The sequence below is a fragment of the Melospiza georgiana genome, unplaced genomic scaffold (genome assembly GCF_028018845.1).
Source record: "Melospiza georgiana isolate bMelGeo1 unplaced genomic scaffold, bMelGeo1.pri scaffold_29, whole genome shotgun sequence".
Classification (NCBI taxonomy): domain Eukaryota; kingdom Metazoa; phylum Chordata; class Aves; order Passeriformes; family Passerellidae; genus Melospiza; species Melospiza georgiana.
The window spans coordinates 1015185-1042973 of record NW_026652215.1 but is presented as its reverse complement, the minus strand read 5'-3'; the positions used below and the strand labels follow the sequence as shown (position 1 = coordinate 1042973).

Sequence of the window (27789 nt, the reverse complement as noted above, 5' to 3'; positions counted from 1 at the left end):
ACATTTATTGCCCATTTTGCCACTGTGTTTTCACAATATGCACCCAAATCCCATTATTTATTTGGTGTGCTCTGGTGGCTGTTGCCTCTAAGGTGGAGAAGGAGAAAAATGGGCAGCTAGATGTCCACAGTAGAAAGGAGCATATATGGATGCTTTAAGTTAATTCTAACAGATCATGACAAAATATTTTCAAAGAACAAATTAAAATCAATCATGAGGTGGATCATTAAAAATTTTACAGATGCCTTTGCTGATGAAATCCATACCACTGAATTTTAGGGCTCAGTGGGACTTAAACTGTACAATCTTTCGATCCAAAGGGAGCCTATTGCAGCCCACATGCTCCCCATCTTCCATACCATCCTTGAGACCCTTCACCAGCACGCAGTGTCTCAAAAACTCAATCCGTTGGTCACTCCTAACTCAGGACCTCCCCTCAAACATGCCTTTCTCAGACCTTCCATAATGGTCCAAAATGGCAATGGCCTCGTGGTCTTGGAATATCATGCCCTGGAGACTCAAGATGGAAGGAGTCTGAACGTGGCTTGGGAGCCGGATCATCCTCCCTCCATCTTGGCTCCTCCACTTCCTACTACCACAACCTTCTCTTCCGCCCTGAACAAACCTCCAGACTCCATCCCCACAACTGTGGGTCATGTCCCTACTGTAAATCATTCCACCTTCACCCTGGGCTGTGCCTCCAGAACTCTACCCCGGAAGTCTGCCATTGTAAATCAAGGCCCTTCCTCCCCAACACTTGACAAAATGGCATTGCCCTTTGCCTCACCCTCCGGCAACAATATAATCCCATGGTCACAGATACTAAACCCAACTGTCACACTATTTCTAATCCAAATGTTTCTCCTCCAAGTTATTCTTCCTCCCCGGAAGACAGTTTGGATTCCCCAGAGCCACCTTTCCCCTCAACCCCAGAAAGTCCCTAGGAAAGGATTCGGAAGGGAGCAGTTAAGGAAGGAGACTGGCAAAGAGTCTCAAAACCCCTCATTGCCCCCTCTATGAAAGAAGGGGGCAGAATCCCAGGTATCAGCCATTGGTTTGAGGGGAAATCAAGGATCTGTGTAGGGCAGCTAAAGACCATAGGAAGGACTTACTTTGTTTTAATGGCCTAATGAGGGCCATGTTTACAGCACATCGTAACTCCCTATGATTTAAAATATATTATGACCATGTTGTTGTGTCCTACAGAATACAACCTGTGGGAAGGGGGATGGAAGTGTTTACTAAATCAATTAATAGCAGACTATGCTAATAATGAGTCAAGGGTGGAATTGGCAATCAACCATCTAGCTTGAGAAGGACAGCAAAGCCGACCAGATGATCAAGCAGCAGGTGTACCCAGAGAAGTATTGGATGATATCAAAGAGATGGTTTTGCAAGCTTTAATCCAGGTATCGCATCGTAGTACCCCAAATTTGGACTACCTTGGGTGGCTGCAGCTAAAGCTTTAGGACAAGCAGACCATCTTGGGTGCCTGTTAAGTAAGCAAATCAATGCTATTCCCTCACATTGAGTGGCCTGCTCTCAGACATAGAGACCATCAGACATGCTACCTGGCAGAACAGTGATTGAGTTTTTACGCTGGGCACATGGGCATGGCAGTGTAGACTCTGAGGGCATGTCCAGCCACAGCAAGTCAATCCACAAGAGCATTAAGGTACTGAATGAAGAGTTCAAGAAGCTTCAAGTGGAAAAAAAAGACCGGGTCAATGAACTCTTCCAATCCAAGGGACTAAAGGGTTGCATGATGTCTATCTAAAACAGGACATTTAATTTTCTTAGCTGTTGTTGTATTGTTAATTGTCTCATGTTTGTTTGGATGCTTTCAGAAAGACTTACAAAATTCTTTCAGTCTTGTCTTTGTTGTAAAACAGAAAGAGTTAAGATACCCAACACAGGCTCCTCATGGACTCCTTGGAGGAGAGAACTGGAGGTCAGGATGGCACAAAATCCTCTCAGAGACTCAGTGTGGGCAAGGAACTCCTTAAAATTACCTAAAAGTATTCTTAAATCCATAAAGTACATTAAAAACCTCAAGTACCTAAAGCCATTAATGAGCCCCACTGAGTGTCAGTACAAAGCTCTCCAGGGACTTGTTAAAGCAAATAATTGGGGCCATGATTGCCCAAACCTCTCACAGAGTCTGTATCAAAAGGGAAACACCAAGTACCTTAAAATAACTGAAGTACCCTGAAGTACTAATGAGCCCCAATAAGTGTTGTTACTGACAAAGCCTCTCCAGGGATTAATTAAAGCAGATAATTGGAGGCCATGATTGCACAAACCTCTCAGAGACAGCAAGACAAAAGCCAAACCCAAAGTCCTTTCAAAAACCTGAAGTCCCTACAGGGAGCATTAAGGAACCCCCAGGGCCATTTCTGAGTAAGGCTCCCCAGAGACTCCTTCCAGCAGATCCTTGAGGCCACTGGGATTTGGGCTGGGTGGATGCTGAGGGCAGGACAAGGCGCTGACAGCGCCCAGCTTGGCTGGGTTTGTGCCAGGAGGCCCCAGGGCCTCAGGACAAGGTGTCTCCTCACAGCCCTTGGTGGCACAGACACTGCTGTGCCCCAGGGCACCAAGACTTGGCTTCTCTTTGTCCCCACCTGCCATCACTGCCTCCAGTTCTCTGCTCTGCCTGGGGCCTGGGGACACTTTCTCAGTTGTGTCCCTCAGTGGGACCCATTAAAAGTCCAAGGAACTGTGGAGTTGGATTCTGACTTGGATTTCTGGAGAAGTTTCTTCAGCTCCCTCTCAGGGACTGATGTTCAGGGCCTGAGCACAAAGCTCCAGAGGCTCATTAATGTCCTTGTGCTGTGTCTGTGCTGCTGAGCTGGGCTGGGCTCATGGCACAGAGGCAGCTCCTGGTAACCAAGAAGAGCTTCAAAAGCACATTTGTCTTGATGAGCAGCTTTTCTGCCAGCCCAGCAGGGCTGGGGCACTGCCTGCAGCCACACCAGACACAGCACAGAGGCACAGAGAGCTTCAATCAGTCAGGGCTGGGAAGGTGCTGAGAAGTGCCTGGGGCAGAATCACTGCCAGCCCTTGGCACAGGAACCTCTGGCTGCAGGACAATGCAGCTGCAGCTCCTGGAGCCATCTCCTAAAGCTGGAACATCCCAATGCCTACAGACCCTGTGAGTACATTCTCTGATTGTCTCTTGTGCAGAGCAGCCAGGGGTGCCCAGGGCTGTCCTGCAGAGCAGGGTCCTGCAGCCCAGGGCGCTCTGCTGGGGCAGGGACTCTGCTGCCTGCCAGGGACAGCTCTCAGCAAGCCCTGGCAGCTGCTCCCAGCACTGGGGAACAAGGTCTGGGTGGGAGGAGACAGCTGGTAAGGCTTGGAAGTGTTTTCTTTTTGTGATGAGGATGCTGCATTGTTCAGGACTGCTCCCAGCATGGCATTTAGCTGTAGAATATTTCCAAGTAGGTTATACAGGGAGCACAGCAAGGCTGGGGCTGCATAAATTGGAAAATCTTGCTTTTTTAATCTACTGCTTTCTGTTGCCAGGATGAAAAATTGCACATTGATATTAATCTCTCAGTTAAGATTCAGAAAAAGAAAATAGCTTTTTCTCAGATCTTACTACGCCAGGCAGTGACAGAAATCTGCACAGGGCCCCCTAGTAGCTGCATCAGTTTTGCTTTTTCAGCCTCCTCAGGGTTGCTCTGACAGAGCCATCAGAGCCTGGAGAGCCAGAGCTGCCCCTGGGCAGTGCCAGAGCTGGGAGGGGTCTGCAGGGCAGAGCTGAGCCCCCAGGGCTGGGCTGGACTCTGGCAGCACTGGCAGGGCCCAGCCCTGGGCACAGGGAAGCAGCTGCTGGCAGGGACAGCTCCAGGCATCAGAGCCCTGAGCAGGCAGTGGGGGAAAAATGCCCCCAGGCTGTGCTGGGATATTTAAAGTAATCTCCAAACCCAAGTATTCCATGAATACTTTTCTTACAGATCCCCATGCAAGGACAAAGAAAATGTCCAACAGCAGCTCCATCAGGCACTTCCTCCTGCTGGCATTGGCAGACACGCGGCAGCTGCAGCTCCTGCACTTCTGCCTCTTGCTGGGCATCTCCCTGGCTGCCCTCCTGGCCAACGGCCTCATCATCAGCACCGTAGCCTGTGGCCACCACCTGCACACGCCCATGTTCTTCTTCCTGCTCAACCTGGCCCTCAGTGACCTGGGCTCCATCTGCACCACTGTCCCCAAAGCCATGCACAATTCCCTCTGGGACACCAGAACCATCTCCTACTCAGGATGTGCTGCACAGGTATTTTTCTTTGTGTTCTTCATCTCAGCAGAGCTTTCCCTTCTGACCATCATGTGCTATGACCGCTACGTGTCCATCTGCAAACCCCTGCACTACGGGACCCTCCTGGGCAGCAGAGCTTGTGCCCACATGGCAGCAGCTGCCTGGGCCAGTGCCTTTCTCTATTCACTGCTGCACACAGCCAATACATTTTCCCTGCCCCTGTGCCAGGGCAATGCCCTGGGCCAGTTCTTCTGTGAAATCCCACAGATCATCAAGCTCTCCTGCTCCAAATCCCACCTCAGGGAACTTGGGCTCATTGCAGTTAGTGTCTGTTTAGTTTTTGGTTGTTTTGTGTTCGTTGTTTTCTCCTATGTGCAGATCTTCAGGGCTGTGCTGAGGATCCCCTCTGAGCAGGGACGGTACAAAGCTTTTTCCACCTGCCTCCCTCACCTGGCCGTGCTCTCCCTGTTTGTTAGCACTGCAGCCTTTGCCTACCTGAAGCCCCACTCCATCTCCTCCAAATCCCTGGATCTGGCCCTGTCAATTCTGTACTCAGTGGTGCCTCCAGCCCTTAATCCGCTCATCTACAGCCTGAGGAACTAGGAGCTCAAGGCTGAAGTGTGGAGACTGATTGCTGGATGCTTTCAGGAACATTAATTTGATGGCCAATTGCTGCAAACCACTTGTAATAGAAGTCATCTTATTGTTGGTTTGACTGTAGGTTTTTTTTTTCCTTTATATTAGTTTTCTCATATTGTCCACTAATAAATGTCTTTGTTTGTGCCATTTCTCATTTTGTTTCTCTCCACCTTCCATGTGGCCACAGACTTTGTCAATGAGGGGTTGTGCTCTGGGTGACTTTAAAGGAAAAAGAGGATGTCCCAGCCAAGTTTTCTGCAGAGATGCCCTTTTGTTGCCTTCTCTGGACCTGCAGCAGCAATGTCTGTGTGCAGAGCTGGGGGCAGATCAGGGCTGGCCCAGCAGCTGTGCCCAGCAGCAGCAGCACTTGGTGTTGCTAGTGCTGCTGCCATGGCCCTGCCCCGCTGCCCTGGTGGCCCTGGTGTTGCTGCAGGGCCTGAGTGCTCTCGGGGCCGGGCACAGCCCTGGGGGTGGCAGTGCCGGGGCTGCAGCAGGGACAGGGCAAGTAATATAAATAATTTGTAATATAAATCATCTTGGATAGTTCTTCTGGATTTTTCCTTTTTTTCCCTGTGTTTTAATTTTTTATTGTTGTCAACAAAAAACCATTGTTTGTGCCATTTCTCATTCTGTTTCTCTGCACCTTCCCTGTGTCCACAGACTGTGTCAATGAGGGGCTGTGCTCTTGGTGTCTTCAAAGGAGCTAAATGATCTCCCAGCAAAGTTTTCTGCAGTGATCCCCTTGTGTTCCCTTCTCTGGAGCTGCAACAGCACTGTCTGAGTGCAGAGCTGGGGGCCAGATCAGTGCTGAGTCCATCAGCTCGGATCCTGCTGGCCACACCATTCCTGATCCAGGCCAGGAGCCATTGGCCTGCTTGGCCACCTGGGCACACTGCTGCCTCATGCCCAGCCTGCTGTCCAACAGTGCCCCAGGTCCCTTTCTGCCTGGCTGCTCTCCAGCCACTCTGTCCCCAGCCTGCAGCACTGCAGGGGTTGTTGTGGCCAAAGTGCAGGACCCAGCACTTGGACTTGTTAAACCTCACCTTGTGGGATTTGGCCCCTGGATCAAGCCTGTCCAGGTCCCTGTGCAGAGCCCTCCTACCTCCAGCAGATCCACACTCACACCCAGCTTGGTGTCATGTGCAGATTTGCTGATGCTGGACTCAGTCTCCTCATGCAGATCATCAGTGCAGATATTGAAGTTCACGCTGGCTGTCTCTGATCCCTCGGCCATCCTGTGGGTGCCCTGTGATGGCACTCAGGGTGATCTGTTCCATAACCTTGCCGGGCACCCAGGTCAGGCTGACAGGCCTGGAGTTCCCCAGATCCTCCTTTCAGCCCTTCTTGGGGATGGGCTCACACTGGCACCTCCAGTCCTCTGGGAGCTCCCTGCTGAGCCAGCACTGATGGTAAATGATGGAGAGCAGCTTGGGGAGCTCATCCACAGCTTCCCCACCCCCGTAGGATGGATCCCATCTAGTCCCAGAGACACCTGTGAGCATCTGAGATGACCAGCAGGTCACCAACTTCTTCCTTGTGGATTCCAGGGGCTGTTCTGCTCCCTGTGCCCATCCACATGCTCAAAAGAACACTTTTCTTGAGGTAAACCTGTCCTAAAATTGAAAATTGAGACAAAGAAGGTGTTAAGTAGGTCAGCCTTTTCCCTATCTTTAGTTATTATATTCTCCACTGCATCCAATAAAGAGTAGAGGTTCTCCTTATCCCTCTCTTTGGTTTATTTTTTTTATAAAAATATTTTGCATTTATTTACAGCAGCTGCCAGGTTAAGTTCTCATTGAGCTTTCATGTCTCAGCTTTTCTTTCTGCTCAACCTAGCAAGCTCCTTAAACATTTCTTATGTTGCCTGACCTTCTGTCCAAAGTTGATGCTCTCTCTTTTTTCCCCTGAGTTTCCGCAAAAGCTCCATGGCCAGCCAGGCCAGACATTTCTCCTAATCGCTCATCTTTTGCCACACTGGGACAGGCTGCTCCTTCCCCCTTAAAATTACTGTCTTGAAATGTGTCCATCCTTCCTGGAACCCTTTGTTTTTAAGGGATGTTTCTCTTTTAAAAATCAATACCTGATTTGGAACTCCCAAAATCAGCATCCTAAAGAGGCAAAAGTCTGCCCTTCCAAATTCCAGTGTGGAAGTTTGGTAGCTGCCCCTCCTTCTTTTAGAGAACATTGAAAACTTGATTATTTCATGGTCACTGTGCCCCAGGCAGCCTCCAAGCCCCACATCTGCCACCAGCCCTTCTCTGTTTGTGAACAGCAGCAGACAGAGCTTTCCTTGGCAGTTAGAGTGTTACCAAAAATTCGGTACAACAGAAAATTCCTTAACCCAAATGCAGCATTAAGGAGCAGCATTACTTATTCAGCTGGATGCAGGGGGGATAGCTCCTCCCAAAACCCTGCAGGCTGAGCACAGGAAAGTTTCTGTTTATATTCTGTATATTGCACACATATTTATTGATTGTCCTGGACTAAACACAAATATGATAATGGTTTCCCCAAAATCATTAACACATTTCCTCTCCTCATTACCCATGTGTTCTTCTGTCCTGGGGCTCTCTCTGGTGGTCCCTGGTGGTTGTGGACCCCAATTTTCCAGTGCGCCTGGCTGGCAGGACACCGAGGCTGGTGAACTTGCTGTTCCCCTTCTCACACAATGGGCATTGTGTGGTTTCCACAGGCCTGGGGTTTAGGAGAACAAGCTCCAGGTGTCAGCTCACCTGGTGTAGACAATTTATCATCTGGTAACATGAGGTCACAGACTGGGCTATGACATCACAGAGCGGGTTATGTTTGGTCATGGAAAAGCTATGTCATCATAGAGTGCCTCTGTGACATCACAGGGCAGAGATCTGACATCACAGAGCAAAATATGACATCACAGAGTTGGCCCTGACATCAGAGACCAGCTGTGTGACATTAGCAAATGGGCTGTGACATCACAGAGCAGAGGTCTGACATCACAGAGCAGGCTGTGACATCCCAGAGGGGCTGTGTGACATCCCAGCAGGACTGTGTCAGGTCACTGGGTTGGTCACTCTGCCTCAGCTTCCCCTCACAGTTTCTCCCAACAACTCCAACGCTGTTCATGCCCAGCAGGGTCCCTGTCCCCCGGGATCCCCCCGGCCCACCTGGAGCCACAGCCTCCACCAAAGGATGTTCCACAGGATCCACCCCAGAGCCTGACAGGTGACAAGGGGCCAGGGCTGTGCGACCAGGACATCAAGGACAGGGATTATCCAGGTCACTGTGGCCTAGATTTGGTTCCCTAGGGCAGGAAAGATGTCTGGCAGCTGGAGCAGGGTCTGGGAAGGGCCTCCAAGGTGGGGCTGGAACCCTTGGGCTGTGAGCAGAGGCTGAGGGAGCTGGGCTTGTCCAACCCAGAGCAGGGAAGGCTGAGGGGCTCCTCATCCCAGCCCGGCAGTGCCAGCGACGAGGGGATGGAGAACACAGAGCCAGGCTCTTGACAGGGAGTCTAGTGGTAGACAAAAGCCAATGGGTGGAAGGGGAAGGAGGGGAGATCAGCCAGGACAGGAGGAGATGAAATGAGTCAGGCTGCTTTCAGCATTTCCCCAACACCAAGAGCAGCCTGACCTCCCTTCTCCATCCACCACTGACAGCTTGGCAAATCAGGAATTGTTCGAGCTGCTCTGCACCCACTCCAGGACAAGCATCCTGATACAAGAATTTAATTGTGTTTATATCTACCACAGAACCATGTTTGTCAGAAATTAATTTTAGTATGGAAATAATTTGTGGATGGTGGACTCAGCAGACGCTGCTGGGATATTGCACATAGCTCAGGGAAGAGCGTGATTCTTATTAAATTGTGTCCTGTTCAACTGTGGTCTGTTGGCCAAGAAGAGAAACTTTCTGTGACTCTGAGTCTCATCAGTTCCTGACCCCTAAAGGACAGAAACCCTGATGAGCTGTGCTTCCCACTCCAGTGGTGGCACTTCCACCTTCCTCCATAGCCAGAGCAGAGCTCCCTTGTACCAGAAAGTCCCTGGCAAAGGAGGGATGAAGGAAACAGGAGAGGCTGTGGGGATCAGGTGCGGGGTAGATCCAGGGACAAGACTGACTTTTGCATTTGATGGAGCTGTGCCTTCCCCTGGCTTTGTTGGCTGGCAAGAAATCAACATCCCTCTGTGTCTCGGGCAGCTTCTTCTCTAAGGAAAGCAGGTGGGAGTTGGAGCCAAGGAGCTGAAAGCTGCAGGTGCAGCCTGGGCTGGAGGGAGCTCAGATTGGCACAAGGCTGCTCTGAGTGCCAGGGCTTGGATGGGGGAAATGGTGGGGTGGGGGTAGGGAAAGAGTCTGATTGATTGTCAGCCATGCAGGGTCTTGATTTTCATATCTATTCAAACTGCATGAGGAGGTACTTGGATTCAGTGTCAGCTGGAGATTACACGTATCAATCAATTAACAGGGAGAAGAAACCTAAATTGGACCTAGGAAAACTTTTCTCACTGTCTCTTTAAATAGAATCTATTCAACTTGAATACACTACTGGAATTCATCTAATTAACCACAAAAGATTTGAAAGTTAAATCAAATTACCCCCAGAGGCTTGGCTTGTTAAGGTGTTCTGAATGTAATGAGCCCCGGGACACTGAATTCCCGCACTCAAGAGCTGAAGGCTGAACAAGCCTCTGGAGCAGGAAAATTCAGCAGCAGCCTCCAAGTTGCTGAGGATGTCAGCAGCCCCCACAGAGGCCATCCCTGCCCAGAGACCGTGGGGGAATGGGCAGACAAGGAGAGCGTCCCTGGGGCTGGGGCAGCACAACTCAGAGGCAGCAGCGGCTCCAGCTGGGAAATGGAGTGTGGAATGTGGCTGGGAAAGCCCTGCCTGGGCTGGGCCAAGCAGGACACACAAGCCCTGACTCCCATCCCCCAGATTACTCTCTCAATGAGACGTTTAAAAGGAATTACAATTGTTTGTTTCCTCTGATTGAACTCACTGGAGAAATAACAAGAGATTCTCAGGAGCTCAAAACAACCTAACAGCTTTTACTGGCAAACTGGAAATCCAAGAAAATTTTTGCAAAAGTTTTAATATCAACACAAAACACTTCTCAATGCATTATCTTGGCCCATTCATTTCCAGAAATTTTAAACCTCTTCTATTTTAAGTTAAATAAAATGTGCAAGAGAAGGTAATTAGAAAAAGATAAAGAAAGAGAGAATGACATAAAAGATACAGAGGAGCACACACACAGCTCCAGCTCCTGGATTCCAGTGGTGTTCAAAAAAATTCCAAGAAGAGGTAGGGCCAAGATGTGTGCATGCCTTGTGGTCAGTCTTCAATACCCCTTGGTTTTGCTGGGCCCTTCCCCCAGGTGGGCCTTGGGCTCATTTGGTCCCTCAGGAGCTGGGCTGGGGCTGCAGAGGTGGCTGTGGAGCATTGCCTGTACTGTGCCAGGGACTGGCAGCCACTGCTGGGCTGGGATAGAGGCTCTGGGGGGATTGGGGTTCCAGGGCAGGGCAGTGCTGGGGTCATAGGGCAGGGCAAGGCTGGATCTGCCCCCTTCCTTCCCCCCAACACAGGAAATGTTTCCAGCCAACAATCTCCTCCAGTCTGTCATAACAGGGAATGTTGGAGGTGGAACCCCAATTCCGGCCATGGGCACCTGGATGAGAAGGACAGTTCTTTTCCATAGGAAGGAAAGCATGGAGCCCCAGTTTGGATGGCAGGTAAGAGCCTCACTGGGCCAAGGCCAGCCAGATTTGTCAGTAATTGCAGATTTTTTCTGGGAGCAGTGTTTGAATATAGGGAATTTTGGAGGTGGATGCCCAATCTCAGCCATTGGCACCTGGAGAAGCAGGACAGTTCCTTCCTAAAGGAAGGGGAGCACAGAGCCTTCCCCAATGTTTTGTGGATAGAAGAGATGTGACCCTTGCGAAACCACTGCCAGCCAGACTTTCACCTGGCAATATTGCTATGGGAACAATCCTTGGATATAAGGAAATTTGGAGGTGATATCCCAATTCTGGCCATGGGTGCCTGGAGGAGAAGGACAGTTCTTTTCCATTGGGAAGGAAAGCACGGAGCCCCAGTGTTTCATTAGCAGATGAGAAGCGACCCTCAACATGCCAAGGTCAGTTGGACCAGTCAGGCAGTCCATGGGAGGCCAAACCAGTCAGACATGCTCTGTGTCTCCTTGTTTTTAAGAGGCCCCATAATGTCACAATGGTGCCTTGATTCCATGGGGTCCAGCAGTGTCACAATGGACCCTTGGTTCAGTGGAGTTGCACAATGTCAAAGTGGCCCCCAGGTTCCAGAGGGCCCCAAGTGTCAGAATGGTCCAAATGATTCCATGAGGCCTCACAGTGTCACAATGGTCTCTGTGGTTCCCCAGGCCCCACAATAACATGTGACTCTTCTGTTCCATGAGCCCTGAATGTCACAATGGACCTTTGGACCTTGGGGGTTTGCGGAGTCACAATGGTCTCCTTTGACTCAAGAGTGTCACAATGGATGATTGATGACAGGAGGCCCCTCTGTGTCACCCTGGAGCTCTGGTTCCATGCAGCCCTGCAGTGTCCCAATGAACCCTTGGTTCAAAGGGGTACCATAATGTCACCATGGCCCCGAGGTTCCATGCATCCCTGCAGTGCCACAATGGCCTCCTTTGGTTGAGCAGTGTCACAATGGAGCACTGATGACACGAGGCCCTGCAATGTGGACAAGAGACCTTTGGTTCCATGCAGCCCTGCAGTATCACAAAGGCCTCTTGGTTTCATGAGGCCGCACAGTATCATAATGGTGCTCTTGGTTCTGTGGGGACCCCCAAGGTCACAATGGTCTCACTGGTTCCATGAGGCCTCACAGTGTCACCATGCTTTGCTTATTCCATGAGGCCTCATAGTGTCACAAAGGTGCCCATGATTCCATGTGTACCCACAGTGTCACAATGGTCCCTTGGTCTCACAGGGCCCCACAGTGTCACAATGGTCCCTTGGTTCCATGGGCCCTGTGCTGCTGCATTCCCCCCTCCCCTTCTCAGGCCACCCTGCCAGCTGAGAAATGCTCCTTGGGCCTTGGCCTTGTTCAACAGACCCTGGGCTCAGCTCCTCTGCAGCTCATCACAAACACTGTCTGCTCCAGGCACTGCTGCTGCCCAACCAGCTCCTGGTTCCTTTAGCAGCAGCCCTGGGACCTGTTTGTGTTCCCTCAGTAACACAACATTCCTGTTCTCACAGTGTCAAAGAAAGCTTTTGGTGCCAAGTGTGGCCAGGATGAGCCATTGCTGGGACTGAAGCCCCTCTCTTGGGGCCCTGCACACAGCGCTCCAAAGGGAGCCCTTGGAGCTCTCCTGGGCCAGTGACTCCCTCTGAGTGGGGCCTCTCCCAGCCGGGAACTCTCCCGTTTGCTGCACTCGGGGATCCCGAACAATGATGGAGCCTGGGCCGATCCACCCCCCCTCCTCCAGGCTCAGCCCTTTGCCTGTTGGGGAGATGCCAGAGGATCCACAGTGAGCATTGCCTGCCCTCAGGGGAATTGCTCACAGGTGCCTGGCACTGACTCTTGGTGTCTGTGTGCACACAGGAGTGCCTGTGCTGGGGAAATGTGGCAGAAATGCTTCTCCCTGAGGGGCTTGAGTGCCTTGGATAGCTGAGTCAGTCAGGCCTGTAAGTGAGGTTAAGTCACGAAGTCTAAGCTAAGCTAAATGTGACTCAGAGTTTTTCTTTTGCTAAGTTTTATGTTGAATATAAGTTAAGTTGAATATTGTTAAGTGTTATTCCTCTGTTAGATTGCTAAGTCATAGGTTGTAAGTAAGGTTAAATACTGTTAAGCTCTGTTTTTTTTGCTAAATTGTGAAGTTGAAGGTATCAGTTAAGGTTAAGTCCTGTTAAGTTTGAGCTCTTTTAACCTTTTGGGCCGTATTCCTTTCATCCTTGCCCTCACTGCCCTTGTGTCACACACACATAGGGACAGTTCTCAGTTCATTTCTGGTTTGATTGCCTGGATTTGGTTTGGTTTTGTTGTTCCTTTGTTTCCTTGGTGTGCCTGAAGTGTCCAGTCAGGAGCAGAGTGACTCTTGCCAAGGAATTTTGTGCTGCTGTCCCTTAATATTAAATCTGGTTTTTGCTGCTCCCTTGCTAGGGATTTTTTTCAGCACTCTCAGCCCTCGTTTATAACAGGGTGAAGGAGCCCTGGCCCAGGCTCTGGCCCTGGGGGACACGGGGACACTGCCGGGGGGTCCCTGTCCCCCTGTGCCACCCCCAGGGCCCCATCCCCCTGTCCCTGTGTCAGGCTCTGGGGTCAATCTCATGGAACATCCTCTGGGGGAGGCTGCGGGGCCGGGGGCGGGGGGACCCGGGGGGACAGGGGACCCCGCTGTGCACGAGCAGGGTTGGACTGCTCTGGGGGGAGCTGTGAGGGGGGCTGGGGCAGAGTGACCTCCCCAGGGACCTCACACAGCCCCTGTGATGTCAGACAGTCCCATGTGCTGTCACACAGCCATCTCTAATGGAACACACCCCCTGTGATGTCATACAACAGCCTGTGATGTCACACAGCCTTCCTGTGATGTCACACAGTCATCTGAGACATCACCCTGTGATGTGATACAGCCATCTCTGTGATGTCACAGATGACACTGTGATGTCATAAAGTCACCATGTGATGTCACTGTCTTTTCTGTGATGTCACAGTCTGTTTGTGAGGTCACAGCCTGATCTCTGATGTTGCACACCCATCTGGTGATGTCACAAACCAATATTTGATGCCACAGATTAACACTTTACGATGGCAGAGTCGGCTCTATTGCCTCACATCCTACTCTATGATGTCACAGCCAGCTCTGTGATGTCACAGCTCCCTCAGTGATGTCACAAAACACTCAAGAACTCAGTTACATTTAAATGCTGAAGTTTCTTGCACTTTGAAGAGATTCCTGTCAGGGACACGACAGGGAAAGTGTCCCCAGGTTCCAGGCAGACCAGAACACTGAAGGCAGTGATGGCAGCTGGGGACAAGCAAGGCCAAGGTGTCTCTGGTGCTGAGCAAAGCTGGATGTGTTTGAGGAATGCCAAGGGCCAAGGCCTGAGCCCCAGCCCCTGGCCAGGCAGATCCTGTCCCTCCCTCCTTGCTCAGGGCTCTTCCCGGGATGGGCACTGGCATGTGGGGATGTGCAATGGCAAGGGCAGGAGCATGGGGCGGCCCCTGCCAGGCTGCTGAGCAGGGACAAGGAGGCACTGAGGCCCCAGGCCTGAAAGGGTCACTTGTCTCCTGCTCCGGCCTCAGGCCCAGGCCCAGCAGCCATGGCCAAAGTGCTGCCCAAGTTGGCTCTGGCAGGGCTGTCTTGCAGCTGCTGCCCATCCCTGCGCCCTGTGCAGCCCAGGCTGTCCCACGGTGTCCCTGCCCTGCGTTTCTGTCCCTGCAGGCTGTCGTCCCTGGCACAGCACAGGCAATGCTCCATGGCCACTTCTACAGCCCCCAGCCCAGCTCCTGAGGGACCAAATGAGCCCAAGGCCCACCTGGGGGAAGGGCTCATGAAGACCAAGGGATATTGAAGGCTGACCACAAGACAAGCACACATCTTGACCCTACCTCTTCTTGGAATTTCCATCTGAACACCACTGGAATCCAGGAGTTGGTAGCTCTGTGTGTGCCTCTCTTTATCTTTTTTGTCTTTCTCTCTTTCTGAGTCTTCTTTTTCTGTGCTCCTGCAAATTTTGAATTACATTAAATTGAAGAGGCTTAGAGTTTGTGAAGTTGAATGGGCCAAGTCAATGCTTTGAGAAGTGTTTTTTTTTGATGGAAAGTCTGTCATAGTTTGACATGAGAAGAATTTTTAAAAGCAATTCAAAACTTTTTGTGCAACTGACAATCTGTTAAAGATACTGAACATGCTCTGGGAAACACATTTGTTAAAGATGAAAAAACCCAGGAACCTCCTCTTTCTTTTCCAGTCAATAAAATGCAGCGGGGCCTGGCCCTGGCTCTCATCTCAACCAAACCAAACCAAACCAAACCAAACCAAACCAAACCAAATTAACCCTGCCATGGCCTGAGCCCCTTCCCCCCAACCCCCCAGGCTGCCCCCCCATTGGCCCCATTCTAACCAAACTAAACCCCAACAACTACCAAACAGGAAAAAGAAAGGTTCTAAAAAAACCTAACCACACCAAAGGTAGCCACACCTATTAAAATCTTACCATCAAGTCCCCTTCCCCCAACACCTTTCAAATCATAAACCTCTACAACCTGCAACCCATACAAAATACCCCTACAACTAAAATTAAACACAAAAACCCCCAAAAACAAACCATAAAACCATCCTAACAGAGTCCAACCACAACTTCCACCGTAAGTTACTGGCAGGTGAGGTATTAGTCCTTTCAATACTTCAATCCTCCGTCAAGTATAAGAAAACCCCAAAATACAAGCATATAAAAACAAATATTAAATTATGAAAATCAGTAAAGAAGAAATTAACACTCAAATAAAAAAGAAGAAAAAAATACCTTAATCTTAAAACTAAAACCCTCTTGTAAACTCTAAAGAAAAAGCTCTTTTCTTTTATTACACATAAAACTAAAAACAAGAATTCAAATTAATATCAAACAAAAACTTCCATACTAAAGTAAACAAATGTTAAAATAACGGTAGTTTCATCAGATGATTAAGCAAGGGAAAAAAGTAATCCAGTATCCCCAAGAAGACCTATATTCCTAGAGATAAAAAAAAAATTTAGAAGTAAATAATAAAAACTGTTACCTTTAAACAACTCATCTTTACAACATTTTAGAATTAAACTAAAAAAAAGAGTATTCTACAAACAGTAAATTAAGTAGAAATTTTAAGTTTACATTCTTTACATTGTCAGTAAAAAGAAAAAGTTCTAGAGAATAAAAAAGTGCTCTAAAGAGTTTATTTTAATTCTTACTACCTTTTGCTGTTAAATTTATTTTTAATAAAATTTTCCTTTAAACCCTTTTAAATTTTTCAGCATACTTTACCTTTCTTGTAATCCAATCTCACAACAAAATAAATACATAAAGAATTAAATGACACTAAAACCCACCACACTCATCAATACAATAATTAGGAAATCTCACAATTAGAAAAAAATTAACAAACCAAAACCACTACAATGTCAAAATCAACCTTCTGCCAAAGTTTCTCTGATTTTCTAAAGTTCCCAGTAAAGGCTGTTTGGTTGTTTGGAGTGCCTGAGAACCTCTTGTTGGTATTTTCCAAGGAGTCCAACTCAGAGGAAACAAACAATTGTAATTCCTTTTAAATGTCTCACTGAGAGAGTAATCTGGGGGATGGGAGTCAGGGCTTGTGTGTCCTGCTTGGCCCAGCCCAGGCAGGGCTTTCCCAGCCACATTCCACACTCCATTTCCCAGCTGGAGCCGCTGCTGCCTCTGAGTTGTGCTGCCCCAGCCCCAGGGACGCTCTCCTTGTCTGCCCATTCCCCCACGGTCTCTGGGCAGGGATGGCCTCAGTGGGGGCTGCTGACATCCTCAGCACCTTGGAGCCTGCTGCTGAATTTTCCTGCTCCAGAGGCTTGTTCAGCCTTCAGCTCTTGAGTGCAGGAATTCAGTGTCCCAGGGCTCATTAACATTCAGAACATCTTAAAAAGCCAAGCCTCTGGGAATCATTTGATTTCAGTTTCCTAATAATTTGTAGTTAAGCAGATCTCAGAAGTGTATTCAAAGACATGATATTTAAAAAGACAGTGAGAAAATATTTTTTTAGGTCCAGTTTTGTTTTGTTTTCCTGTTAATTCATTGACATGTGCAATCTCCAATTGACACCGAATCCAAGTACCTCCTCATGCAGTTTGAATAGATATGAAAATCAAGACCCTTTCTATCAGACCATCAATCAGACTCTGTCCCTACCCCCACCCCACCATTTCCCCCATCCAAGCCCTGGCACTCAGAGCAGCCTTGTGCAAATCTGAGCTCCCTCCAGCCCAGGCTGCACCTGCAGCTTTCAGCTCCTTGGCTCCAACTCTCACCAGCTGTCCTTGGAGAAGGAGCTGCCCGAGACACAGAGGGATGTGGAGAGTTTTGTCAAAGAGTGGCTTGAGGAGAGAGGACACAGCCGAATTAATTTGGTAGAGATGTCCTAACTAGGGCAGAGGCCTTTTTGCAGGCAGGGTGTCTGTTGGGAATGTAGCTGACTAGAGGATGGAAAAGTACAAGACTGTGGTTAATTCCAAATCTTGCACCTCCAAGATAAGGTGTCCTTGGGCCTAGTGGAGTATGATAAAGAAATGGACAGCGAGGTATGAGAAGTAGAGAACGTAGGCCCAAAGGAATGTGGATGAGTTAATAGTATAGTTTAACCAATAGATTGCTTGGCTTACAGAATATTCATAAGCCTATTATTTGCTGTATAAGTGTTTGATGCTTTCTTCTATAAACTGGACCTGTGATGAACCATCTGGTGTCCGGGTCTCCTTCTCTCGACAGAGGGATGTTCATTTGTTGTCAGCCAACAAAGCCAAGGGAAGGCACAGCTCCATCAGATGCAAAAGCCATTCTTCTCCCTGGCTCTGCCTTGCACCTGATCCCCACAGCCTGTCCTGTTTCCTTCATCCCTCCTTTGCCAGGGACTTTGTGGGACAAGGGAGCTCTGCTCTGGGGATAGAGGGAGATGCAAGTGCTACCGCTGGGATGGGAGCCAAAACTCATCAGGTTTGTGTCCTTTGGGGGTAAGAACTGATGAGACTCAGAGGCACAGAAAGTTTCAATTCATGGCCAACAGACCAAAGTTGAACAGGACACAGTTTAACAAAAATCACGCTCTTCCCTGAGCTAGGGGAAACATCCCAGCAGTGTCTGATGATTCTGCCATCCACAGGTGATTTCCATACTAAAATTACTTTCAGACAAACATGGTTTTATGATAGATAAAAACACGATTCAGTTCTTGCATCAGGATGCTCATCCTGGTGTGGTGCACAACAGCTCCAACAATTCCTGATTTGCAAAGTTGTCAGTGGTGGATGGAGGAGAGAGGTCAGGCTGCTTTTGGTGCTGAGGAAAAGCTGAAAGCAGCCTGACTCATTTAATCTCCTCCTGTCCTGGCTGATCTCTCCTTTCCTCTTCCACCCATTGGCTTTTGTCTCCCACCAGGCCCCTGTGAAGAGCCTGGCTCTGTGTTCTCCATCCCCTCCTGGCTGGCACTGCCAGGCTGGGATGAGGAGCCCCTCAGCCTTCCCTGCTCCGGGCTGGACCAGCCCAGCTCCCTCAGCCTCTGCTCACAGCCCAAGGGCTCCAGCCCCACCTTGGAGGCCCTTCCCAGACCCTGCTCCAGCTGCCAGACATCTTTCCTGCCCTGGCCAACCCAACCCAGGCCACAGTGACCGGAGAACACACGTCCTTGATGTCCTGGTCACACAGCCCTGGCCCCTTGTCCCCATGTCAGGCTCTGGGGTGGATCCTGTGGAACATCCTTTGGTGGAGGCTGTGGCTCCAGGTGGGCCGGGGGGATCCCGGGGGACAGGGACCCTGCTGGGCATGAACAGCATTGGAGTTGTTGGGAGAAACTGTGAGAGGGAGCTGGGGCAGAGTGACCAACCCAGTGACCTGACACAGCCCTGCTGGGATGTCACACAGCCCCTCGGGGATGTCACAGCCTGCTCGGTGATGTTACATCCCAGTCTCTAATGTCAACAACTGGTCTCTGATGTTACAGCGAAATCTGTGATGTCATAGTCTGCTGTGTGATGTCCAACATCTGCCTGTGATATCACAGCTGGCTCTGTGATGTCACAGCCCATTGTCTAATGTCACACAGCTGGTCTCTGATGTCAGGGCCAACACTGTGATGTCATATTCTGCTCTGTGATGTCAGATCTCTGCCCTGTGAGGTCACAGTTGGCTCTGCGATGTCACAGAGGCAGTCTATGATGCCATAGCTTTTCCATGACCAAACATAACCCGCTCTGTGATGTCATAGCCCAGTCTGTGACCTCATGTTACCAGATGATTAATTGTCTACACCAGCTGAGCTGACACCTGGAGCTTGTTCTCCAAAACCCCAGGCCTGTGGAAACCACACAATGCCCATTGTGTGAGAAGGGGAACAGCAAGTTCAGCAGCCTCAGTGTCCTGCCAGCTCAGCCAGGCCCACTGGAACATTGGGGTCCACGACCACCAGGGACCATCAGAGAGACCCCCAGGACAGAAGAACACATGGGTAATGAGGAGAGGAAATGTGTTAATGATTTTGGGGAAACCATTATCATATTTGTGTTTAGTCCAGGACAATCAATGAATATGTGCGCAAATTACAGAATATAAACAGAAACTTTCTTGTACTCAGCCTGCAGGGTTTTGGGAGGAGCTCTCCCCCGTGCATCCAGCTGAATAAAGAATGCAGTGTCTTAATGCTACATTGGGGTTAAGGAATTTTCTGTTGTACTGTATTTTTGGTAACACTCCCACTGCCAAGGAAAGCTCTGTCTGCTGCTGTTCACAGAGAAGGGCTGGTGGCAGATGTGGGGCTTGGAGGCTGCCTGGGGCACAGTGACCATGAAATAATCAAATTTTCAATGTTCTCTGAAAGAAGGAGGGGCAGCAAGAAAACTTCTACATTGGAATTAGGAAGGGCAGACTTTGGCCTATTTAGGATACAGATTTGGGGAGTACCAAATCAGGTACTGATTTTTTTAAAGAGAAACAGCCCTTAAAAACAAAGGGGTCCAGGAAGGATAGACACATTTCAAGATAGTAATTTTCCTAGTGTGGCAAAAGATGAGCGATTGAGGAAAATGACTGGCCTGGCTGCCCATGGAGCTTTTGTGGGAACTCAGAGGAAAAAAGAGAGAGCATCAACTTTGAACAGAAGGTCAGGCAACTTAAAAAATGTTTAAGGATCTTGCTAGGTTAAGCAGAAAGAAAAGCTGAGACATGAAAGCTCAATGAGAACTTAACCTGGCAGCTGCTGTAAATAAATGCAAAATATTTTTATAAAAAATTAAACCAAAGAGAGGGATAAGGAGAACCTCTACTCTTTATTGGATGCAGTGGAGAATATAGTAACTAAAGATAAGGAAAAGGCTGACCTACTTAACACCTTCTTTGTCTCAATTTTCAATATTAGGACAGGTTTACCTCAAGAAAAGACTTGACCTGAGCTGGTGAATGGGCACAGGGAGCAGAACAGGCCCCCTGTAATCCAGGAGGAAAAAGCTGGGGACCTGCTGAGCCCCTCAGATGCTCACAGGTGTCTCTGGGAGCAGATGGGATCCATCCCAGGGGGATGAGGGAGCTGTGGATGAGCTCCCCAAGCTGCTCTCCATCATTTACCATCAGTGCTGGCTCAGCAGGGAGGCCCCAGGGGACTGGATGTGCCAATGTGAGCCCATCCCCAAGAAGGGTTGGAAGGAGGATCTGGGGAACTCCAGGCCTATCAGCCGGACCTGGGTGCCCAGCAAGGTTATGGTACAGATCACCTTGAATGCCATCCCAGGGCACCCACAGGATGGCCGAGGGATCAGAGCCAGCCAGCGTGGATTTCAATGTCTGCACTGACGATCTGCATGAGGGGACTGAGTCCAGCATCAGCAAAGTCGCAGATGACACCGAGCTGGGTGTGAGTGTGGATCTGCTGGAGGGAAGGAGGGCTCTGCAGAGGGACCTGGACAGGCTGGATCCAGGGCCCAAATCCAACAAGGTGAGGTTGAACAAGACCAAGTGCCGAGTCCTGCACTTTGGCCACAACAACCCCTGCAGTGCTACAGGCTGGGGACAGAGTGGCTGGAGAGCAGCCAGGCAGAAAGGGACCTGCAGGGACTGATGGACAGCAGGCTGGGCATGAGGCAGCAGTGTGCCCAGGTGGGAAAGAAGGCCAATGGCTCCTGGCCTGCATCAGGAATGGTGTGGCCAGCAGGAGCAGGGCAGGGATTCTTCCCCTCTGCTCAGCACTGCTTGGGCAGCATCTGGAGTGCTGTGTCCAGTTGTGGCCCTCCAATTTAGGAAGGACATGGAGAGGCTGGAGCGTGTCCAGAGAAGGGCAACAAGGCTGGTGAGGGGCCTGCAGCAGAAGGGCTGTGAGGAGTGGCTGAGGGAGCTGGGGTTGTTTGTCCTGCAGAAAAGGAAGCTCAGGGGAGACAAGGCAGTGTCAGGGGACAGGTTGGACTGTATGATCTCCAAGGCCTTATCCGGCCTTGCTGACTCTGGGGTTCTCTGGAACCACCCTTGGAGCAGTTGCAGGATGAGTCCTGGGCCTCCTCTTCAGAAGCTCCAGCAGCCCAGGTCCCTCAGTTTCTCCTGCTGGCCCCAAAGCCCATCCTGTCAGTCCTGCAGAGCCTCTGCAGCTCCTCCTCACTGCCCAGAACAGGGAGCCCCAGAGCCAGACACAGCAGCCCAGATGTGCCCCTCTGGCCTGGGGTGCCTCTGGCAAGGGAGCAGCACCAGGCACTGCAGGAGCTTGCAGACAATTCCTGCAGCACTTGTATGATGATCCTGCTGCCCAAGGGACGTTCCCATGGTGCCAAGTCAGGAACTGCAATGGGGAGTGGGGCCAGAGAGGAAAGGGCAAACAGGGATGGGCTGTTTGCCGGGCAGGGAACAGGGGTGGGCAAGAGGAAGAAATTTGTACAAGCAAAGAGTACAGAAAGCAAAGGTGAAGCAAGCGAAATGCTCAGGGCACTTTGGGGGTGGATGCCAGGCAGCCCTGGCTCTGAGCAACAGATTCTGAAGTGGGACAGGAAACTCCCAGCTGATGGGAACAAAATTTCTGGCTGAGTGCAGAGGCCAGGACAAAGCTGAGTGGTTTCCCTGCTGTCCACCAGCCCTTGCTGGCCCCAGGGGCTGATGGCATTTATGATCCCTCAGGTTCATGTCCCCACAGCAACAGCATGGGGGTGCTCTGTGCAATGCAAACAGGGGCTGCTGAGCCTGTGCTGCTGTGTGTGTTCCTGCAAGGATGGGGCACCTGTGTGAGCTGGGGGAGAGGCCAGGGCTGCAGAGGAGGGATGTTGTTGGCAGCTCCATGAGGACACTCTGGGACACTGCCCTGGGCTGTGCAGCGCACTGGGGATGGATCAGCCCCTGCTCTGCTGATCCTTCCCGTCTCCCCCAGGGCCCTTGCAGAGCCCCAGCCATGCTGTTTGCTCCCAGCCTGCCCACGGCCAGCCTGGGGCTGCTCACGGGGCTTTTCTGTGCTGAGCATTGGCCTGTCTGTGTTCTTGAGAGAGCCTGGGCAAGGAGCCTGGAGCCCCCAGGCCCTGGGCTGAGGTGTCAGCGCTGCCCCAGCAGTGCCCATGGCCTGTCCCTGCTGCAGCCCCGGTACTGCCACCCCCAGGGTTGTGCCTGGCCCCGAGAGCACTCAGGCCCTGCAGCAACACCAGGGCCACCAGGGCAGCGGGGCAGGGCCACGGCAGCAGCACTGGCAACGCGAAGTGCTGCTGCTGCTGGGCACAGCTGCTGGGGAAGCCCTGATCAGCCCCCCGATCTGCACAGAGACATTGCTGCTGCAGCTCCAGAGAAGGCAACAAAAGGCCATCTCTGCAGAAAACTCTGCTGGGAGATCCTTTAGTTTCTTTAAAGCAACAAAGAGTGCAGTCCCTTATTGGACAGTCTGGGGCCACAGGGAAGGTGGAGAGAAACAAAATGAAAAATGGCACAAATATTTATATTTATTAGTGGACAAGATTTAAAAAGTGAAATAAATAGATAAAGAATGACCAAAATGAAACCATCAAGAAGCATCAAAGATGACTTTTATTACATGTGATTTGCAAAAACAGCCCAGCAGTTTAATGCTTCTGAAACCATCCAGTCCTCAGTCTCCACACTGCAGCCTTGAGCTCCTGGTTCCTCAGGCTGTAGATGAGGGGGTTCAGGGCTGGAGGCACCACCGAGTACAGAACTGACAGGGCCAGATCCAGGGATGGGGAGGACATGGAGGGGGGCTTAAGATAATAAAATGTACTAGTGCTGAGGAATAGGGAGACCACGGCCAGGTGAGGGAGGCAGGTGGAAAAGGCTTTGTGCCTTCCCTGCTCAGAGGGGATCCTCAGCACGGCCCTGAAGATCTGCACATAGGAGAAAACAATGAACACAAAACAGCCAAAAGCTAAACAGACACTAACTGCAATGAGCCCAAGTTCCCGGAGGTAGGATTTGGAGCAGGAGAGCTTGAGGATCTGTGGGATTTCACAGAAGAACTGGCCCAAGGCATTACCATGGCACAGGGGCAGGGAAAATGTATTGGCTGTGTGCATGAGAGCATTGAGAAAGGCACTGGCCCAGGCAGCTGCTGCCATGTGGGCACAAGCTCTGCTGCCCAGGAGGGTCCCGTAGTGCAGGGGTTTGCAGATGGACACGTAGCGGTCGTAGCACATGATGGTCAGGAGGAAATACTCTGCTGACAGGAAGAAGAAAATCAGAAAGACTTGGGCAGCACATCCAGTGTAGGAGATGTTCCTGGTGTCCCAGAGGGAATTGTGCATGGCTTTGGGGACAGTGGTGCAGATGGAGCCCAGGTCGCTGAGGGCCAGGTTGAGCAGGAAGAAGAACATGGGCGTGTGCAGGTGGTGGCCGCAGGCTACGGCGCTGATGATGAGGCCGTTGCCCAGGAGGGCAGCCAGGGAGATGCCCAGCAAGAGGCAGAAGTGCAGGAGCTGCAGCTGCCGCGTGTCTGCCAATGCCAGCAGGAGGAAGTGGCTGATGGAGCTGCGGTTGGACATTTACTGTGCCTTGGCATGGGATCTGTAAAAAAGTAATCATGACATAGTTGGGTTTGGAGAGGACTTTAAATATCCCAGCACAGCCTGGGGGCACTTTTCCCCCACTGCCTGCCCAGGGCTCTGCTGCCTGGAGCTGTCCCTGCCAGCAGCTCCTTCCCTGTGCCCAGGGCTGGGCCCTGCCAGTGCTGCCAGAGCCCAGCCCAGCCCTGGGGGCTCAGCTCTGCCCTGCAGACCCCTCCCAGCTCAGGCACTGCCCAGGGGCAGCTCTGGCTCTGCAGGCTCTGATGGCAAAGTCAGAGCAACCCTGAGGAATCTGGAAAAGTGACACTTATGCTGCCATGGGCGTCCTGTGCTAATCGCTGTTGCTGCCTGTTTTATTAAGATCACAGAGAATGTAATTTTCCAACCTTAACTGAGTGATGAATATCTATGTGCAATTTCCAACCCAGACCAGTTGATTAAAACAAGCAGGATTTTCCCTTTTCTGCAGCCCCTGCTTCACTATGCTCCCTGTAAAATCTACTTGGAAATATTCTACAGTCAAATGCTCTGCTGGGAGCAGTCCTGAACCATGCAGCATCCTCCCCACACAAGAAGAACACTTCCAAGCCTTACCATCTGTCTCCTCCCACCCAGATCTTGTCCCCCAGTGCCGGGAGCAGCTGCCAGGACTGGCTGAGAGCTGTCCCTGGCAGGCAGCAGAGTCCCTGCCCTAGAAAGGCGCCCTGGAGTGCAGGACCCTGCTCTGCAGGACAGCCCTGGGCACCCCTGGCTGCTCTGCCCAAGAGAAAATCAGAGAATGTACTCACAGGGTCTGTAGGCATTGGGATGTTCCAGCTTGAGGAGATGGCTCCAGGAGCTGCAGCTGCATTGTCCTTCAGCCAGAGGTTCCTTTGCCAAGGGCTGGCAGTGATTCTGCCCCAGGCATTTCTCAGCACCTTCCCAGCCCTGACTGATTGAAGCTCTCTGTGCCTCTGTGCTGTGCCCGGGCTGGCTGCAGGCAGTGCCCCAGCCCTGCTGGGCTGGCAGAAGAGCTGCTCATCAAGAGAAATGTGCTTTTGAAGCTCTTCTTGGTTACCAGGAGCTGCCTCTGTGCCATGAGCCCAGCCCAGCTCTGCAGCACAGACACAGCACCAGGACTTTAATGAGCCTCTGGGGCTTTGTGCTCAGGCTCTGAACATCAGTCCCTGAGAGGGAGCTGAAGAAACCTCTCCAGAGCTCCAAGTCAGAATCCAACTCCAAAGTTTCTTGGACTTTTAATGGGTCTCACTGAGGACACCACTGAGAAAGTGTCCCCAGACCCCAGGCAGAGCAGAGAACTGGAGGGACTGATGACAGGTGGGGACAAAGAGAAGCCAAGTTTTGGTGCCCTGGGGCACAGCAGCAGGGTCTGTGCCACCAAGGGCTGTGAGGAGACACCTTGTCCTGAGGCACTGGGGCCTCCTGGCACAGCCCCAGCCAGGCTGGGCGCTGTCAGCCCCTTGTCCTGCCCTCAGAATTCCAGCCTAGCCCACACCCAGTGGCCTCAAGTATCTGCTGGAAGGAGTCACTGGGGAGCCTTCGCAGGAATTGCTCTGGGGTCTCCTTAATGCTCCCATGGACTTTGGTTTTTCAAAGGACTTTGGGTTTGGCTTTTGCCTTGGAGTCTCTAATCATGGACTCCAATTATCTGCTGCAATTAATCCCTGGAGAGGCTTTGTCAGTAGCAACACTCAGTGGGGCTCCTTAATACTTCAGGGTACTTCAGTTATTTAAGCTACTTGGTGTTTCCCTTTTGATACAGACTCTATGAAAAAGATTGTGCAGTCCCTGCCTCCAATATCTCCTTTAATTAGTCCCTGGAGAGCCTTCATCAGTAATGACACACAGTGGGCCATTTATGCTTCCAGGTACTTCAGCTATTTTAAGGTATTTGGTGTTGCTTTTTATACACAGACTCTGCGAGAGGTTTGTGCAATCATGGCCCCAATTATCTGCTTTAACGAGTCCCCTGAGAGCTCTGTACTGACACTCAGTTGGGTTCATTAATGCTTTCAGATACTCAAGGTTTTTAAGGTACTTTGGATTTTCCTTTGCACTCTGAATCTCTGAGAGGTGTTTTTTCCAATTCTGGCCTTCAGTTCTCTCCTCCAAGGAGTCCATGAGGAGCCTGTGTTGGTGATGGACCTCAGTGAAACCCATTCATGCTTTGAGACACTTTGGTGTTTTCTTCTGACTTTGACTATTGGAAAGGTTTGTGCAATATCCTCTCAGGCCCTGACGTTCAAGTGCTCAGCTCCAAATGCACCACAGGGCTCATTAGGATCAAGCAAGTCCTGACAAACCATGGTTCTGCCTTGATTTCCCTCTGCTCTTATGCAGTTCATCAGGCAGATTTCCTTTTACAGTTGTGGAGAAATATTTCAAAGAGCTTTTAAGTAATATGTAATCCTATTTTAAAGAGTGTATTTTATTACTGTTCTCTTTGGACAAGAACTGATTGGAGCATTAAGTGATTTATATTGATGTAGGGCCGCTCCTAAGGAGATCTGGCTAGGTCAGTGAAGTTGTACCTTGGAGCTCACCTAGTGTGGACAACCTTGCCTCACATTCCCCAACCTCATGTGAGAAACCATTTTCATTTTCAAAAATTTAAATTATTAAGATCTTTTCAAAATACAACAGAAGACTTAATAAAGAAAATGACACAGTGTCGGGAGCAAAGGATTCCGTCACCATGTGCTTATCTACAAAATAGATGTTCTGTCTTTTATACCTCTAGCCCCTCACAAAGTCTTGTCAATTGACTCCTTGTTCACTGTCCAGTGGTGGAGATCACTGTCTTATACCTTGATTGGAGGTCAGGTGCTGCCATAGTAACAAGCCAACCCTCCCAAATGCCCCGACTATTGAGGCCATCCTGTGATAACAATGCAAGGGGGAGGAGAAAGATAACTACACATCTAGAAAACTTCTCTTAACATATATTTAATATTCACTCCTTAACTATGAGAGTCAACCATAGAATTACTCATCTATAACAAACCCCCCTTTTCTTTTTCTATAAGTAATTTTGCCCGAAAAATTAAGTAAAAAAATTTCTCTCTCTCTTGTATGAGTCATACCAGCATCTGTTGATGTGGGCAAGGACAGTGGGAACAGCAGAAAAAATCTCAGGTTTTCCTTAGACACACTTATTTGGAATGGACAAAAGGGCATCACAGAGGTCCAGTATGGCTTTGACTCCCACCTACCGTGCCTATGTGGCTGCTACCCATAGTCAATGTATCTTAGGGGTGAGTACAGAGGCCAACTCGGTCCTGCCCTCCAGTCCCTGTTGAATTAAAAGACAACTGAGAAATGACAGAGGTCTGGTATGGCCTTTTGTCCCCACCTTACCATGCCAACAGGGTTTCTACCCACAGCAGGGCTATGGAGCCTTCTTGGTAGTGAACAAAGGGGCCAACCCGATCTTGCCCTCTATTCCTTGTCTTACTTCTTAAGGATGCTGCCTCATTACCTTTTACAGTCCCTTGTGTACTTCTCCTCAACAGATGCTGGTAATTCTCACCCACTAAAACAGGAAGACAGTTCTCTAGCTGGTTGGTGGAAGCTTGACTCTACTTTTTGGTTGTCTTGGTGTTTTCCTGCTTGTCTTTCAGTCTCTGATTGAGAGTCAGTCTTGTTTCACCCAGCTTGAGTGTTATAGTCCACTCTTTGGGTTCTTCTACTGGGCCTTTGACTCTGTTGGCATGAGTCCATCCCCACTCTGCAGGTCGCTCAGCCGATTTGGTGGTGAGCAGTACCTGAAAGGGACCTTCCCACTGAGGAGTTAGAGGCTGATCTCCCATGACTTATTCATCACCCAATTCCAGGGATTAATATTATGGATTCTGAAATCCAGGGTGGTAGTTTGAGGAATTGCCCCTTTATGCCTTAGCCCTTCTAAGGTTTGTGCTATGGGCATAACTTACTTCTTGGCATTGGCTTCCCCTTCCTCATTGGTGGCAACCTTCTGGGGTGAGGTCAGGAAGGGTAACCCAAACATCATTTCAGTGGGTGACACCCCCAGATCTGACTGGGATTGGGTTCTAATTCTTAATATGGCCAAAGGGAGACATTTTATCCATGACATTTGGGTTTCAATCATTAGCTTAACTAGAGCTCTTTTAAGAATTTGATTCATTCTCTCTACCAATCGGAACTCTGTGGATACCATGGAGTGTGTAATTCCCATTTTAT

The 27789-nt window shown here is 50.2% G+C and overlaps 2 protein-coding genes and 1 pseudogene across 2 annotated transcripts; 2 read left to right on the top strand and 1 right to left on the bottom strand.

The window, feature by feature from the left end:
- LOC131096333 (zinc finger protein 850-like) overlaps positions 1 to 27789 on the top strand; it is a 560498-nt pseudogene that overhangs the window by 443867 nt on the left and 88842 nt on the right.
- On the top strand, positions 3980 to 4858 carry LOC131096449 (olfactory receptor 14J1-like). The gene has a single exon (XM_058044787.1). The coding sequence runs from the start codon at positions 3980 to 3982 to the stop codon at positions 4856 to 4858; it is 879 nt and encodes a 292-aa protein (XP_057900770.1).
- Positions 22636 to 23580, bottom strand: LOC131096454 (olfactory receptor 14A16-like). The gene has a single exon (XM_058044793.1). The coding sequence runs from the start codon at positions 23566 to 23568 to the stop codon at positions 22636 to 22638; it is 933 nt and encodes a 310-aa protein (XP_057900776.1). The 5' UTR covers positions 23569 to 23580.

Coding starts and splice junctions, on each gene's coding strand:
- LOC131096449 (XM_058044787.1), top strand. CDS start 3,980: ATGTCCAACAGCAGCTCCATCAGGCACTTCCTCCTGCTGGCATTGGCA.
- LOC131096454 (XM_058044793.1), bottom strand. CDS start 23,568: ATGTCCAACCGCAGCTCCATCAGCCACTTCCTCCTGCTGGCATTGGCA.